At 38.0% G+C, this 18,577-nt stretch overlaps 1 protein-coding gene across 5 annotated transcripts in view; it reads left to right on the top strand.

The window, feature by feature from the left end:
• Positions 1-3,898: 3,898 nt before the first annotated feature.
• Positions 3,899-18,577, top strand: part of LOC132155911 (E3 ubiquitin-protein ligase TRIP12-like) — a 57,976-nt gene continuing 43,297 nt past the window's right edge. The window contains exons 1-5 of one of the 5 annotated variants that reach the window (XM_059564680.1): positions 3,899-3,999; positions 6,622-6,651; positions 13,803-13,949; positions 15,209-15,334; positions 15,449-16,347. In XM_059564680.1, coding sequence (XP_059420663.1) covers positions 13,852-13,949; positions 15,209-15,334; positions 15,449-16,347 — 1,123 coding nt within the window. In that variant the 5' untranslated portion in view covers positions 3,899-3,999; positions 6,622-6,651; positions 13,803-13,851. Of the gene's footprint in view, positions 4,000-4,672; positions 4,813-6,621; positions 6,652-13,802; positions 13,950-15,208; positions 15,335-15,448; positions 16,348-18,577 lie in introns of those variants that run through there. The other 4 variants (XM_059564682.1, XM_059564679.1, XM_059564681.1 and 1 more) reach the window with 4 other exon arrangements.

The following is an 18,577-nucleotide window of genomic DNA, read 5'->3' as shown; positions in this document are numbered from 1 at the left end:
CATGCTGTCATGTTCTTTATTATTGCCAAATTTAAAGAACCCATGACCTTTCCCACCATCTCCATGTCTTCATTTATCACATCAGAGTGACCCAGCACTGCCTGTTTCCATTTGTCATCCGAGTTACACAGCTGGAAACACATGCACATCAACAGATTAACAATGAATTATCACACTCATTAATTTCAGTAACCCAAATAATGCTGGACAAGTTACAACCTAAAGTAAACTTTAAAGGATAAAGGTTAGTTTATTAGCAATATTGACGATTTCCTTTGCTGCAACCACTTCTAGTAAATCACTACATTCTTACAATGTTCTTGAAAAATCAGTTACATATGATCTGATTGACATGTAACCTTAACTTTCCCTTAAGAAGCAGAGGAGAAATGGACAGGGTATCGTCCTAACCTTCTTGAGGTTTGGCTGAGGTGGCCAATGTCCTGGAAGTATATGTAGGAAAGGATTTTAAGCAGCGGTTTGTCAGGTAAACGTTCCAGGTAGTCAATGCCCGGCACACAGAGCAAAACTGTACTCCAGAATCCTGGTGCCAACAAACACTGCAGCTAGCTGCTCTACAATTATGGATGACATTCACACACACACACACACACACACACACACACACACACACACACACATATATATATATATATATATATATATATATATATATATATATATATATATATATATATATATATATATATATATATATATATATATATATATATATATATATATATATATACATATACAGGTCCTTCTCAAAAGATTAGCATATTGTGATAAAGTTCATTATTTTCCATAATGTAATGATAAAAATTAAACTTTCATATATTTTAGATTCATTACACACCAACTGAAATATTTCAGGTCTTTTATTGTTTTAATACTGATGATTTTGGCATACAGCTCACGAAAACCCAAAATGCCTGTCTCAAAAAATTAGCATATCATGAAAAGGTTCTCTAAACAAGCTATTAACCTAATCATCTGAATCAACTAATTAACTCTAAACACCTGCAAAAGATTCCTGAGGCTTTTAAAAACTCCCAGCCTGGTTCATTACTCAAAACCGCAATCATGGGTAAGACTGCTGACCAGAAGGCCATCATTGACACCCTCAAGCGAGAGGGTAAGACACAGAAAGAAATTTCTGAACGAATAGGCTGTTCCCAGAGTGCTGTATCAAGGCACCTCAGTGGGAAGTCTGTGGGAAGGAAAAAGTGTGGCAAAAAACGCTGCACAACGAGAAGAGGTGACCGGACCCTGAGGAAGATTGTGGAGAAGGACCGATTCTAGACCTTGGGGGACCTGCGGAAGCAGTGGACTGAGTCTGGAGTAGAAAACATCCAGAGCCACCGTGCACAGGCGTGTGCAGGAAATGGGCTACAGGTGCCGCATTCCCCAGGTCAAGCCACTTTTGAATCAGAAACAGCGGCAGAAGCGCCTGACCTGGGCTACAGAGAAGTAGCACTGGACTTTTGGACAAATTTTGCATGTCATTCGGAAATCAAGGTGTCAGAGTCTGGAGGAAGACTGGGGAGAAGGAAATGCCAAAATGCCTGAAGTCCAGTGTCAAGTACCCACAGTCAGTGATGGTTTGGGGTGCCATGTCAGCTGCTGGTGTTGGTCCACTGTGTTTTATCAAGGGCAGGGTCAATGCAGCTAGCTATCAGGAGATTTTGGAGCACTTCATGCTTCCATCTGCTGAAAAGCTTTATGGAGATGAAGATTTCGTTTTTCAGCATGACCTGGCACCTGCTCACAGTGCCAAAACCACTGGTAAATGGTTTACTGACCATGGTATTACTGTGCTCAATTGGCCTGCCAACTCTCCTGACCTGAACCCCATAGAGAATCTCTGGGATATTGTGAAGAGAAAGTTGAGAGACGCAAGACCCAACACTCTGGATGAGCTTAAGGCCGCTATCGAAGCATCCTGGGCCTCCATAACACCTCAGCAGTGCCACAGGCTGATTGCCTCCATGCCACGCCGCATTGAAGCAGTCATTTCTGCAAAAGGATTCCCGACCAAGTATTGAGTGCATAACTGAACATAATTATTTGAAGGTTGACTTTTTTTCTATTAAAAACACTTTCCTTTTATTGGTCGGATGAAATATGCTAATTTTTTGAGACAGGCATTTTGGGTTTTCGTGAGCTGTATGCCAAAATCATCAGTATTAAAACAATAAAAGACCTGAAATATTTCAGTTGGTGTGCAATGAATCTAAAATATATGAAAGTTTAATTTTTATCATTACATTATGGAAAATAATATGCTATTTTTTTTAGAAGGACCTGTATATATATATATATATATATATATATATATAGTACAGACCAAAAGTTTGGAAACATTACTATTTTTAATGTTTTTGAAAGAAGTTTCTTCTGCTCATCAAGCCTGCATTTATTTGATCATAAATACAGAAAAAACAGTAATATTTTAAAATATTATTACAACTTAAAATAATAGTTTTCTATTTGAATATACTTAAAAAAAAAAAATTATTCCTGTGATGCAAAGCTGAATTTTCAGCATCATTACTCCAGCCTTCAGTGTCACATGTAACATCCAGTCTATCACATGATCATTTAGAAATCATTCTAATATTCTGATTTATTATGAGTGTTGGAAACAGTTCTGCTGTCTAATATATTTGATGAATAAAAGGTTCAAAAGAACTGCATTTATTCAAAATAAAAAAAAAAATTCTAATAATATATATTCTAATAATATATTTTCTTTACTATCACTTTTTATCAATTTAACACATCCTTGCTGAATAAAAGTATTGATTTTATAAAAAAAAAGAAAGAAAAAAAATTACTGACCCCAAATTACTGACCAGTAGTGTATATTGTTATTACAAAATATTTAATTTTAAAAACATAGCTTCTTTTTTTTCTGTATGTTTTTTTTTCTTTATGTTCTGAAAAAATATTAAGCAGCAGAACTGTTTTTAACTTTGATAATTAATCATCATATTAGAATGATTTCTAATAATGATCCTAAAAATTCAGCTTTGCATCACAGAAATAAATGATAATTTAAAGTATAATAAATTTAAAAACAATTATTTTAAATTGTAATAATATATCACAATATTACATTTCTTTCTGTATTTTTGATCAAATAAATGCAGGCTTGATGAGCAGAAGAAACTTCTTTCAAAAACATTGAAAATAGTAATGTATCCAAACTTTTGGTCTGTACTGTATTTCATGATGACAGTCATGATTACAACTCAAATCACATAATTAAGATGGAGAATAATGTAATCTAGATCTTTACCCTGCAATCTTGAATCATTCAAAAAATTTAAAAGTCTCCAGAATTTTTTTTTATAAACACTTGTTGTTTTTGGTATGTTATTATGACTGATGACGATATTCAAAATCATAATCAATTTTGCTGATCGGATTGGCCTATGTTGTTGTTGTTTTGCAATGCAGGTAATGCAAAAATCGACCTCCACATTAAAATATTTGTCCCTTACAATGATTACAGAAGAATTGTAATTTAATGTGCTTCCAAATACATCCTTTTGTGCGATAACACTGGTAGAAGTATTAAAAAACTATTTAAAAAAAATTCTAAAATTTTAATTCAAAAGTTTGCATAAAATTATGTGTGTGTTGCGGGGTGGGGGGGGGGATTCACGAACTGGCGGATTGATATTATGAAATTCTGACGTACGTTGCTGGCTATTGATTTATTCATAAAACACTGGGTTAATGATGAAACGAGCCGTGTTCAGTAACTCCAAAGGCCGTTATCATCGTCGGCACCGTGGTTGGTAAGGCATTCCTGCGCCACTTATTGTCGTAATCGTTGTTCTTTGGTGTGGGAAGTAGTGCGTGGCGGAAGCACGCAGCGCTGTGGGAGCGGAAGTGATGCGGCAGTTCGCAGGTCGCTCAGCTGATGAAGGTAAAGCTGCTGCTGCACTGAGTCTAACAGCTACTACAACACTGGACAAAAAAACATAGGTAATTACAACAACACCAAAATATGCTCATATATATTTAACTTCAGTTTCTGGGAAGCGTCTTGCATCATATGCGCATCGCAGCCCTTCGTGTGAATCAGTCGTGTAACATGAGTGAGAAAAGCCAGACGAAAGAAAAAAATGGTTTCCAGTTATCATCCCTCGAGCCCTTTTCCCGTTCCCTTGGTTTATTTCTGTTTTGTGTATCAGTTTTATGTAATAAAAGAAAACGCTTTATGGCGTTCATGTGATGGTAGATACAACAAACTACTCGAATCCTTTTTAATAACCTTTGTGAGGTATCGAGAGGGAATTGAGACTCGTTTACATCCCCTTCGGAAAAAAATAACGTTACAGGAATTATAAACATTTATAATACTGAGAGATCAGCATCTGAGTAGTACAACGTATATGACGACTAACGTTAACTAAGCAGTTCTGTTAGCTTTTTATGGAATGGGCCAATTTAGAGATTTGCTAAATATTATTAATACTATGATAGTTTGGCCCACAAACTAGAAGGTAACGAGAAACGAATAACGTTACATGTTTCTGTTTATTTCACCTTCTTTATCTGTTGGTAATGGCACGAAATGTCTGATTAAAACGGAGGAAGTTTGCATCCATCACAAGAGATGATTTTAATGTGGTCTCCAGTCGTGTTCGGATGAAATGTTGATTCGTGTAGTTTGCTGGAGCTGGTGTTTGTTTACGTCTTCAGTCACTTTGACCTGATCTCGTCTCATACACGTCGACAGGAGACCGGCTTTGCTCTTTAGCTTTACCATATGTAGGCCAAATACTGACAACAACGGTAGAAAATGTTATCTGTTTAGTACTATTGTTTTGGTTGTTCACATTATATTGTGTTTTGTCTTTGCTGTTGTAATTAATACCGGTTATTTGTTGATAGTCGCTTGTCACGTTTCGTCCCTTCAGCAGATTAGCATCGGTTAGCCGTGCTAACAGTGCTAATACAAATAACAGCTTAAGACAAAATTGGATGATTTTTCTTATTCGGCACTTGAAACTACTTCACGCTGTCTATCAGTTTTAAACGCGTTGTTTATTTATGAGTAGCTAGGTGCTCTGATGTTTTAGATCGTTTTGTTTAACTTAGCATGCCTAGCGTGAAGGCTAGCATTAGCTGGTCATGATTATCACTTTGACTCAGTGAACATAACGTAACTTTAAAACACTCTTCATCTGGTGTTGTTTTCGGTGGTGCTTTGCAACAGTATGTTTATATGTGTATGCGATATTAAAGGAACATCTTAGCTGATTTGAATGAGGAAAGCGACTATGCAGTGACACAAAAACGCGAGACCGGTGTGTAAGGCCTCGGAGTGCGAAAATCAACCAATCTTGCTGTATTTCCTTTATTTGTACCGAAAGGCACACGTACTTCTTCCCGTGAATTGACGTTTCGTGTGATGTGCTCGTGAACGGACACTTAGTGGGTCTCGGCTGATAGGAGTTTGTTTCGTGGACTGGGCAAAATAAACAAAAGGATCGGCTCAGGCCTGTTGTGAGAAACGGCCTTCATAATTATGTCGTATTTTCACGTCAAGAGTCCAAACACACACACACACAGCAGCACACAACTGCGCTTGATTTGATCTAATGTTGGCTTTGTTTTGTTTTATGGTCGTTTGAAGGAATGTTCGATGTAAGTTCACCCTCTCTTCAGGGAAGTAGAAGTCTCTGTAGTGTGCACTGGTTATTTTTGACATGTTTGGGGTCAGTTCGTTTATTGTTAGGCGTTATGGTCGAAATGAACGCTTCTCTTGTTCTGTTCTGGACGTTAAGAGTTTGAGTTTGGAATCGTGGATTTAGCGTCTAGTAGTTGAAACGTCGTGGACGTTGCTTAGTTTGCTGAAGTATATTTTAATGATGGTGTCGTTGTGAAGAGGAAAGCCTGTCGGCTCGAGTGAACATAAATATTCCTGTCTTTCAAAACCTGGCGAGCAGACGACCTAGACATTATTTTTATGCTTTACTTTCGGACATTCGGTTCGTCTGTTAGTGTATGTATTGCATATACATATGTTCACTCGTAAAATGGTAATATGGATATAAAAACTCGGTCTATAATGACATTGACGTGGTCTTGAATGAAAACGGCAACACAAAGCTCTTATCTCCTCTTATGTAATACAAAAGCAGTATACTTATTTACAATACCTGAATAGTGAATGTGTTCATATAAAAGAAGTGAGTTGAAGGGGCAAAATTAGTAATGCTTTAAATAAGTTTGTTAAAATGTGTTCTAGCCATGTCCTATGTAGCTGAATATGGTCTCTTTATAATCTTTAAAGGCATCTAGATGTAGGCTATAGCTAAGTCTATTCAGTATTTTAATTAACTTTTTATTTGAGATTAGTTCTTTGTCTTTGTAAAATGTCTTGCATATTGTCAGGGAATGACATATGGCATTGATTTTGACTGTATTACTGAACAAAATGGCCACCAGCTTAGGCTGCAGTTGTAATTTAATTCATCTATGATTTTACGATGTCATCATTAAATGGAATAACACATTTGATTAAAATCAACTCTTTTTTTCCACCCTTTCACCCCTCCTTCCTAACCCCCATTATTGTCCCCCTTCTTGTCGCCCTAGGCTGCTGGTTGGGGCATTTGCACACGGCTGGTAAGTTCACATAGTCTTTGCCGTTACCTTCATGCTGACAAGATGAGTCCAGTGAGGGGATAGGTGTGAAGGAGATGGGGGTTAAACAGGAAATTTGACAATCTTGCTTTGGCAGATAAATTTCTTAACATCCAGAGTATATGGCGTGGGCAGAAGGTTTTTTATTTTATTTTATTTTTTATAAACTATTCAGATTCTTTGTTTTTAGTGTTTTAAGTGTACAACACTTAGATTTGGGCAAATGTGGAAAAACCTTAGTTCAATGTGAAGATGAGCAAGCTTTATGCAGCACGAGTGTGCTAATGGTCAATTGACTTAAAAAGCAACATAATCTAGGCAATTTCCTTTTTAAAAATAGATTGTGTTTTTGATAATTTGGTTAGTTGAGTTACCAGTAAAGTCATCATGAAAGTAAAATTGTCTCTATTTCCTTAATACAGTTCCTGGCTTTAAGAAACGGCTTCATCAGAGCACATTTGAGCTTTTTTTTTCCTCTTTCTTTCATCAGAATGTGATCACTTGCACCTCTGAAACTGAGTTCCTTTTTGACCCTTATTTTTTAAGCCCTCTTATCCACTGGTTCTAAATTCCAGTCTTGGGGACCCCCTACATTTTGCATGTCACCCTTATTGAACACACCTGATTCTGATATCTGCTCATTAGGAAAGAGATCCATGAACTGAACTGAGTGCGTCTGATAAGATAGACATACAAAATGTGCAGAGCAGTGGGTCCAGAGGACTGGAGTTGAGAACTTCTAATCTAATCAACTGTCCATAAAGACAAATTTTCATGATCCAATCAATTCTTGATGGATTGATAAATAGACAAGGTGTATATGAAAATCTTATTCTTTCAGCAGGCCTCAGGACAAGTTTCATTTTTTTTGATTATTTGATTTGGGCTGTGTAGCTGATCCTGTGTTGGTTATGACAGGGATAAAGTAATTAAATCCATTTGTTTCTCCTCCCAGCATGGAGTCGGTGGCAATTATAAGCAAGCGAAATTGTAGGAGCAGGCATCTTTAAGACTACTGACTATTTAGATTAACTAAATGTGTTTGACTAACAGTAGCCTGCGCAGACAGCTTCACCTCTTTTTAATAATAAGTCTAACATGAGATGTAATATTTGAAAAACAAACAGATAGAAAAATATAAAAAAATATATATTATAAAATTGTACCACTCTCTTACACTGTGTGTTTATTTGTTTTTAACAGCAGAAATAATATTTGTCCATTTATGCTCAATTGGATCGATTAAGGTGTTTACATGAAGGCTTTTCAGTCAAATTGAGCCATCAATCTGATGACAAATGGATTATTTGGTTGCATTTAAATGTAGCCATTGTGTAATTGGTTCTTGGGAAAGTTAAGTTGAGTATCTTAGCCTATTCATAGTTTTCACATGACGTCACACCCTTACAGGAACACCCACATGGAGGGCAAAGAAGGCTTTCTGACCACCAGTTTTTTTTTTTTCAGTTTTTCTGCATTAAGTAGTAATGTAGTAAGACAGTGATATTCGAAGGCCAAATTCATTGTTCACCTTATTGATGATGCATAATTTGTACAGGCAAGCAGATGAATCCAAAATATAAATGCAATGTGCAAAGTTTAATATTAAATGTTTTCCATAGTGCATTGCATTCATATTCTGGGCTCATTTGCTTGCCTGCATAAAGCACGCATCGTCAATAAGGTGTGTACTGAATTTGATCTTTTAATATCACTGAGTACGTTTACATGGACAACAATAACACAATTAAGACAATAAGTATCTATCATGTAAACATATTTTTGTTTACCTTAATCTGGCTAAAGTCATACTTTAAGTAAACACAATATTGAATTAAGACGAGGAGTATTCCTATTTTAGTCGCATTATTGGAGTGCAGTAAAGACATGTACATACCTTAAATCACACTTGCCGTCATGTAGAACTTTTTGTCTCATTTTGTGACAGGATACACACTGCAGTGGTAAGCCATTTGACGGCAAACAAAAGAGCATGGCTTCGAGCAAGAAGGCACATTTTTATCCGTTGTCGTCTGTTTGCACGTATAGTAGGGGTGGGAATCGCAGGGTACCTCAAAATTCAATACGTATCACAACACACGGCTCATGATACGATAATATCACGAATACAGTGATTCTGCGATAATCGATATATTGCTAGACAATCCTAGTCTGCAGGTCTTCCAAGAAACAAGACAAGCATGTGTGTTTGAGAATTTGTATGCGAAATATAATTTTTTAGCTGTTAATCAGTCTGGATATATTCTGGAAATCTGACAATGACTGCCACATAAATTTTGTTTATTGTGCTCCATTAGTGTTAAAAATAGCTTCTTTTTTAGTCTAGACCAGCCAATGCACATGCACTGTCTCAGGATGCTGACTGTTTCAATAGCAACCAGAACTTCTAACAGCAGCTGCAGTGATGCCATTAGACCCTTTCCTCTTAGTTACTGCTCTGTCTGACAAACTTTGGCGCTCATGCCACTGGTTATGTTCTCATGCAGTGAAAAATACACTCAGTGGCCACTTTATTAGGTACACCTTGCTAGTACTGGGTTGGACCCCCTTTTGCCTTCGGAACTGCCTTAATTCTTCATGGCATAGATTCAACAAGGTGTTGGAAACTTTCCTCAGAGATTTTGGTCCATATTGACATGATAGCTTCATGCATTTGCTGCATGATGCGAATCTCCTGTTCCAACGCATCCCAAAGATGCTCTGTTGGATTGAGATCTGGTGACTGTTGAGGCCATTGGAGTAAAGTGGACTCATTGTCATGTTCAAGAAACCAGTCTGAAATGATTTGAGCTTTGTGACATGGTGCATTATCCTGCTGGAAGTAGCCATCAGGAGATGAGTACACTGTAGTCATATAGGGATGGACATGGTCAGCAACAATACCCAGGTAGGCTGTGGTGTTTAAACAATGCTCAGTTGGCACTAATGGGCCCAAAGTGTGCCAAAAAAAACCCCTAAACATTACACCACCACCAGCAGCCTGAACCGTTGAAACAAGGCAAGATGGATTCATGCTTTCATGTTTTTTACGCCAAATTCTGACCATACCATCTGAATGTCGCAGCAAATGTTTTATCTGCATTTTTATCCATCTTGTAAATGTCCTAGGAAGTAAGTTTCTTTTAAAGTGGGAACTAAATGTCTTTTCCAACTTGAAGTTTTTATTACACAGAATCTGTGCCAATATCAGACTACAGTCAATGGCAAGCTAACATGTGCACATGCGTGAAAGGAATTGCCCGTCTATATCAGCAGCTATCAATAGTATATATTAAAACTGAAACAAAGATATGAGATATACGAAATCATGTAAACAAAGCAGTGCTTGTTTACCGTTTTGAATATCAGTAACCTTGATAACTTTAATCATTTTAAGTGGCTCATGTTGTTATGAAAATCTATTGGTTCATTTGTCAGGGTTTTAGAAGTTGATTTTTCCTGGCGGTAAAGAGTTTTGTAATAGACTCAGTTGAACACATTTCACCATATTTAATTTGTGGGGGCTTCAGATTAAGTTATTGTACATTCTTCAAAATAACTTTTATATTCAACATAAGAAAAGTGACATTACACATGAACGGCAATACTTTTAGAAGAACTGTACGAGTTGCTATAGAAGATAAAGTATTGAGCATTTCTGACTTAATGACTGCACATTCTATGAAAGCTGACAAAAATCATTGATAATTGTGAACTCAAGGGCATAGTTTTGATTGGACTATAATGCATCACATATTGTCTAGTCTCATAAGTCTTTTCTAAACACAATCTCATTAGGGCCTTTCGCACCGCTCTAGTTCCAGAACTAATTGTACAGTACTAAAGTACTGGGATGATTTTGCACAAATTATTTCCCAGTACCATTTAAGTACCACTTATCCCTATGTCTTTCCAAACCCGTAAAAGCTTAGTTTGTCTTCGGAACACAATTTAAGATCTTTTGAATGAAAACCTGGAGGCTTGTGACCGTCCCATGGACTGCCAAGTAAGCTGCACTGTCAAAGAAAAAGTATGAAAGGCGTTGTCAGAATAGTCCATCTGCCATCAGTGTTTCAACCATAACGTTATGAAGCGACGAGAATACTGTTTGTAAGCAAAGAATATCACTGTATGCTGCTTATGCTCCTCTTGTGTTAGCCGCACAATAAGGGTGCGTTGTTTTCTTTTTTTTTTTTTAATCAAAGCAGAAATACATGTAGAAACAGCACATCCTTGATACAGAAGAGCATAAGCAGCATACGATGGGGGTAAGTGATTAATGACAGCATTTTGCATTTTGGGGTGGAGTATCCATTAAAAAAAATAAAAAAAAGCTGTGTTTTGGTTGTCTCACGAGTTTCACAGAAATAGACGTGGAATGTCGATGTATATGTAAAGCAACTGAAAGAACAGAAAGGAGGACTAAGAATCTCCAATGACAGCATGCAGTGCTACATTTGCTACAAGTACCTGCACTTCAGCGTCTGTCCATTTATCGCTGTTCATTATACTTGCAAAATAAGTTGACCATGTTTACACAGCATTTTAAATCATGGCGGGTCAGGGCGTTATCAAACGCGTTTGACCAATCAATGTATTCCTGTGTCACGGATATTTCCAGTTGAGCTGGTTAGACCCTCCTCCGGAGTAGGAGCCAATTTGGTTCTTGAAAAAGGCAGTCCGGTACTTAAATAGCACCCTGTTCCAGCAATACAGAAGTGGGTAGTTCCACAATTAGTTCAGGTACTATGAAAAGGTTCCTTTGGTGTGAAAGGCCCTATTGTTTCTAAAAAATCTTCACGGATAAATTTTTTTATGAGTAGATCTAGGCTTGAGTCTTTATCCCTATTAGAGTCCACTGATGCGGTTTGTCATAGTCTTTCATCTAAATTAGTTCTCATAATCATGCACCCCCACTTAAGTGGTTGTCCTGCAGGATGCCATCTCACAGACTCACAAGATAAAGGTGTGCTGGGATTGTGTGTCTCTGCAATGTCGTAGTGATTGATGTGTAGTGTTGTTCATTACCACTGAGCTGAGGAGGACACAAAGCCCCCCTCTTCAGCTATTCTGTCTTGTTTCTTATCTCACTGCATGTTGTGAGGCCTGTCAATATGCTGTTGTCTTCAAATCGCCTCAAGCTTGATGCCGTCATGCATTACTAAGCAAATGGGCATCAAACACAAATTTGATTGGTCAGTGTAGAAGTAAATCATATTAGTGTTTGGTTTTCCTTAGAATTTGTCCATTTCTCCTTCAGTGTCTCTTTAGAAATCTTTTGTTCTATTGTGTGTGTCTCTCTCTCTCTCATCATTTTCTTGGTGTCTTTATGGATTATTTGTGCAGTGGTGCTGTGGCGTATGTGAGTAAGGTCATTGATCTTTTATGAATTGTGGAGCCATAGATGTTGTGGTACATGTCTGTGATTCAAAAGATGATATTGAGTTCCTATTGGCTTTGCATTACTGAAACGGGAGGTGCATTTGGTAATGATTTTTTTTTGACCAGACAGAATAGAGATTAATTGATAATTTGCTTGTATATAAAAAATAATTAAAAAGAATGGGTGGAATGTTAACCACTTTCGTTTCCATATAACTATAAACTAAGATAAAAGTTCATCAGCATTCATTGATTAATCCTATCTTGTAGTGCAAAATAATTAAATAATGCGAGCAAATCATGTGCTCATGCGACCAACTGAGAAAGTTAGTCGCATAAGTGTGTCCAGTGGGAAGAATGAGTCTGGAGCCTTGTGTAATTATATTCCGTTACTTCCTTAATAAATTTTAAAACATGTCTACATTAATTAGGGCTGCACGATATTGGGGAAAAAAGGACATTGCTATATTAAATTTTTCCGCGATATATATTGCGATATGAAATCAAATTTTTTCTTACAAACAAAAATGGGGTGAGCACACTTACATTCTCATTTTAAATGATTTAAAGAGTAAATTATTTGTTAGTAAATTTAAGATATGGTTTGAATTGTTAACATATTAACTAACATGAACTTACCACGAGCAATACTTATGTTACTATATTTATTAATCTTTGTTTATCTTAGTTTATAAAAACACAGCTGTTCATTGTTTGGTAATGTTACTTCACAGTGCATTAACTATGTTAACAAATACTGTAAAACTTTTGATTTCAACAATGAAGGCTATAGCCTAAATGTTGAAATTAACAATGTTGTAGAAGTGCAGTTTAGTATTAGTACATTTTAATGTAGTTAAATAGTTTAATAAATAGAACATTATTGTAAAGTGTTACAGATTTTTTTATACACCAATTCAGACGTCTCGTGAGTTCAGTGTTGGACAGGTCAGTTGTTTAAACTGTTGTTTTCATTAAATTTAATCCGTTCAAATGAATCATTAGTTCATTAGCATTGTGTGATTATCTCTGCAGTTTAGGATATCGCACAAGATTTGACAACAGAGAAAACATTTCATCACTGGATAGCTTTTTTCTTTTCGACACCATCGTGTCAATTGATTTTGATTAATATGTGCGAGGGAGAGAGAGCAAGACAGCGCTCGTGTTGTTTAAAGACGGTGAAGTTGAGTGTGCGCGCGCGGCCGGGGCTCTCTCGCTCTCTCTCTTTCTTTCTCTGTGTCTCTCTCTCTCTCTCTCTCTCTCTGCTCGTTCTTATATGCACCCTGTTAAACTGACAGGACTTAAAAACACATGCAAATGATAAGCTTTCACTCTATGATGGTTAAGCTGTGCAATTAATCTGCGAATCACATTCGTCAAGGGCCGGGGAGCAGCTGGCCCATACGGTTAATGAATAACGGATCAACTACAACAGCCTACATCGCACATCCTGCGATGTGACTATCGTGGATTCGTACATCGCGATACCGATGTTTAAACGACACATCGTGCAGCCCTAACATTAATATAATATTATAAAATTCTACATTAATATCCCAGATATTACTATGTAACACTTTTGGTGCATAAACAGTATATCAAACATTTGTCAAACTCTTGTTTTAAAGTTCTTATTTCACTGAGGGCAAAATAAAGAGATGATAATACGGCTCCCAACTCAATTCACAAGAACATGGAAAACGTTCACACAACATAACTAACCTTCTTTCTCTATGCTTTGTCACCAGTGAATGGTAGTGTCTAGAAAGGGTATGTCCCTTCAGGAGAGAGGTGCCAATGTCCAACCGGCCTAATTCCAATCCAGGGGGGTCACTGCGCCGTTCACAGAGGAACACAGCCGCGGCCCAGCCAATAGACCACACATTTGCGGGAAGGTGAGTACGCAATGTGCAAACTTAACACTAAAGTTCTGATTATAGCCTTTGTTTAGGTCTGTACGTGTAACTATATCTACCTGTCTGTATCTAGAGCAGACGTTCTTGCAAAATTCTATTTGTGCAGCAGTTACAATGTTGAGGTCACATGACCTTTCCATTTAATCTCAGTAAGTCGCTTTCGCTCTGTGTCTAACTGATTAGCCCTTTTTTAAAATGGCATCAGTAACTAAAATATTTTCTGCCTATATGACACATCACTAAGTGTCTTGTTGACCAGTGCAACACAAACAAAACATTACTAAGTTCGTCTGTAATGGTTCCTTAACAGTTTTATTTTAACAGAGCATTTAACATCAGTGTTGACAACAGCTGTGCTGCTATATATATATATATATATATATATATATATATATATATATATACTATACTATACTATACTATACTATACTATACTATACTAACTATTATTATTTTATTTATTTTTGGTAACCTTGATATATTTTTTCAGGATTCTTTGAATCTAAAGTTCAATAACTGTATTGAATTGATATGGAAATCTTTGTTGTATTATAAATACTGCCACTTTTGATCTATTTAATGTGTTTCGGTTTTATTGAAGTATTCATTTCTTTCAAAAAAAAAAAAAAAAGATAAAATGTACTGACCCGAAAATATTGAGCGTTAGTGTAATCCGATAACTCGTGATCTCAAGGGATAACTAAAAAGAGTCATTTGTTCAGGAAGCAAGCTATACTGGTTATGTTATATCAACAGTAGAAATGTATGTCTGTCTCTGTAGTCGCATTCGATTCACACTGCAAACTCTCAACTTAAAATATAATTTCCTTTGCTATGGTGCTATAGATTCAGTAGTAGCACGGCACCTTTGCTGAAAAGCAGTGCAGACAAGACTGACCAATTATGTCTCTTTTAGGCCTGATTCACAGACATTCGGCACTTGTGGGGATACTTTTTTGTCCCTTGTCTTTCAAACAAGTTCTTTATGTCCTCCAGCGACACGGCCAAATGTCTAATAGTTTAGCTGTCCTACCCAGGGTGATGCTCTCAACTTGTGAGAAATGCCTTGCTAGAAACTTGTAATGATTGCTGTTTCTTATTGCCGTTGGGCTGACTGGTGTGTAGAAAGTGCTGTAGTACTTCAGCAGTAGTCAGCTCATGAAGTTGAATTTGAGGTGTTCCTCATCTGCTTCCCTTCCCACACTGCTCTTTGCTGTTTAATTTCCCAACCTCTCCAGGTTGCAGCCAGAGCAAGTAAACCAAAAAGCAAATTCCCCACCTGAAAGTAGAAGATCTAATTCTAAGGCTTCCAAAGCCCCACCCAGCTCTGCCGTCGGCTCCACCCGCGGCCACGCCTCTCGAAGGTATCCCTTTTTCCTCCTGTATTGCGTGTGGGTCTTTTGTGTCGTACGTTCACCATGTAATGACTGCTCTGTCTTGGGTGCTCAGGTCTTTCCCCTTCCTGTTTGTTTTCACAGGAACATCCTCTCTCTATCCGTGGGTTCACACTCGATTCCAGAACCAGACTTGGAAGCAGCAGGTTCTTCAGGCGAGCAGTTGAGACGGGAGGGCAGCAGCACCCGTGCTCTCAAACGCAGCTCCGCTTCAGAGCTCAACATTACCTTTTCACCCAGCCCGGCCAAGCGACCCAAAGCAGTGTCCAGCCACCTTTTTGAGAGTTCATCCAGTGGGCCATCGGCCCCCACAACCTCACCTGAAGTTACAGAGCCAAGGAAGGCTCCAGCGTCTGTCAGCACCAAGTCCAAAAAGAGAAGGTTAGCAGCCGAGCCGGCTCCCGCCAGAGCCCTGAGCAAGAAGAGCACATCTTATACAGGCCCTAGTGGGGCCTCGATCACCCCCTCTCAAAAGCGCAAGAAGGCAGACGCCTCTTCATTCTCATCCTCCTCTCCTTCATCCCTCCCCAGCTCTAGCAGTGCGGCAGGCCCCCTGCCACCCCGCAGCGAGGCCAGCCGGGCAGCCAAACCCACCAAGCTGGCGTCCAAATCGGCCGCCTCAGCCAAAGCTGGGTGTAGCACCGTGACTGACTCCTCTTCCTCTGCCTCTTCCTCATCCTCCTCTTCCTCTTCCTCCTCGGCTGCCACAGGCGCCAACAGCTGTGCCCCTCAGGGTGCCCGGCTAAAACAGGGCAAGGACCAGAGCAAAGTCAGGCGGTCACGCTCTGCATCCTCCCCTTCTCCCCGAAGGAGCAGCCGGGATAAAGAGCAGAGCAAGGCTGCTGGCTCATCCAAGTTTGATTGGACATCCCGCTTCAATTCCAAAGTCAACCTGTCAAAGCCCAAACTGTCCCTGCCAGGATCGGCCAAGGCTGAGACCTCCTCTAAGCCTGGGCCCTCCGGACTGCAGGCTAAACTAGCAAGTGAGTGCCCAAACTGCTTCTGTATTTTTAAAGCAATGGTCCAAGTTTAAAACAAGTTAACAAGCTCTAATTCATGTTAAGGGATTCACAAGTTAGACTAAACATCTGAAGGTTGGTGTGTGTAGGCAATCTTATTGAGACAACTGGTATCACGATACCAAAATGTCAGTGGTCTATACAAAATAACAGTTTTAGTACCATAGGGAAAAAACTATTGGAACTAGTTATTTTTTTATGTTTGTGAAAACAATTTTAATTATATTGATTATAAATGATAAATGAATGATATCATTTATTGATAAATGTAACCAATATAGCATGGAAATCTTTCCAATTAACAAAAAAAAAACATTGCTTTTAAACATTTAAGTAACCTTATAGTAAAATATATAATAAAAAGAATCATCTTAGGCACTCTTACTGTGATATCATTGTGCATAAATCAACAACGTGAAAGATCTCACAACATCAGAGAAATCCTTTTCTCACTTGGGGACATAATACACCTTGCAAGGACACCTTGCTTGTACCAATCAGGAAATTTGAGGAAGATGCCATCACTGATGTTTTGACACTATTATTAGCCAATGCCAGTCACCATGTTTTAACCTCTTAGCCAGCTCCCCGACGCCCTCGTCCTGAAAGCCTCTCAACTTGCACGTGTCAGTGTTTATGAATAGATTAAATGAAACGGGACAAATTTAATCTTGACAAACTATGTATCATTTATAAAGATTTAAGCCTCAAGCATCGACGACAGATCGCTGTTTTTCAATGGAAAGCTTATAAAGACTGTATTTGCTACATTTGTGTAAGCAGTACACATAAAAAACATGAACATTAGAAACGCTGTACATACCAGATCCGTCGTAATAAGGAGTCATAAACACATCCACAGCTGTAAATCCCGGTGTAGTTAGAAAGGTAAGGGTCCACTGAACGACATCTCATGAAGCACGTTTAGTCCAACGAAGCAATAACGTTGTAATATGGATCATAATTCCTTTGTTTATGTTTCAGTTCTTCAGCGACAGAACTGTTTGCGACCGTTATGGAATAACTCACGGTCGGAAACTGCGTCTTGGTAGTAAAAACACGGCATGGTTTTGCAGCGTACAGTGTCACAAACAGAATGAGGCGATCCACCGGAAAAAAGAATGAATGAAAGATAGGCGAAAGATAGTGTATTTGAATTTTTGTTTATTTGAATTTTGACAGGTGTGCTCTGACGCACCTGTCAGCTGATGGAGGCGGAACTTATAGCTATCGCCTTTTTCTTTGTTTGTTTTATTTTTCAACAGTTTTTATATATGTGAGAGTGTGTTTTATGTTGAATGTGAATGTATCTGCATGATTACCATCTGTTTGAGTGCAAATCAGCCCAAATCAGCTCGCTATTACTGAATGATCACGGCTATCAAAGTGAACGCGTCTCTATGAATAGGGAGAGTTGATTATTTACTTTATGGCACATTTGTGTTATTACCATCTGTATAAGTGGCCATCAGCACATCCGCACTTATTTGCATCGTAATTCATTGTAAATGCTGCATTTCTAGCAACAGTGCTGGCTAACAGGTTAATAGGTCATGAAACCCTGCTATTTCATCTCAAGTCTGGTTTAAGCTGTAAGTGCACCTTGTCACACACAGCTGTGATATGCTAAACAATTTAAACCATATCAATTACATGTAACTTCTAACTACAAGTTCCAAAACTGATCAAGTGATCAGTCAAAGGTCTAACCATGCATGCATGCAAAAAAAAAACAGTGTTGGACTGTTAATATTCATGTTGTTAGAAAAAACAAACACATTCATCTGAATTGCAGCATATTTGATGAATTGGTGAAGTCGCGAATGATTCGTCCCTTTAGTCATTAGAGTTGCATTGTATAGTATGTGTATAGTATGTGTCCTGATTTTAGATTGGCCAATCACAGACTTAAAACAAATATTGGCCGATAAAAAAAAAAAAGGTGACCAATAAATTAGTGCATATTTTTTTGCAACAATGTCAAGCACAACAAGCACACATACACACATTCAGTTAGCACATCGGCTTGCTGAAGAGATAATCGTCTGTGGCGATATGTGTTGCATTAGCGCCATAATATCTGACTAAAATGTCATATAGCCTATAAAACACTCACATGTTTTTCACATTTTGGGAGTAGTAAAATTTCCGTATGAGGTTTCAACTACCAGATAGGGGTGTAAATCGGATGGTT

This window comes from Carassius carassius, chromosome 13, assembly GCF_963082965.1.
Source record: "Carassius carassius chromosome 13, fCarCar2.1, whole genome shotgun sequence".
NCBI lineage: Eukaryota > Metazoa > Chordata > Actinopteri > Cypriniformes > Cyprinidae > Carassius > Carassius carassius.
Note: the sequence above shows the minus strand (reverse complement) of the source record. Positions and strands in the feature narration are given on the sequence as shown.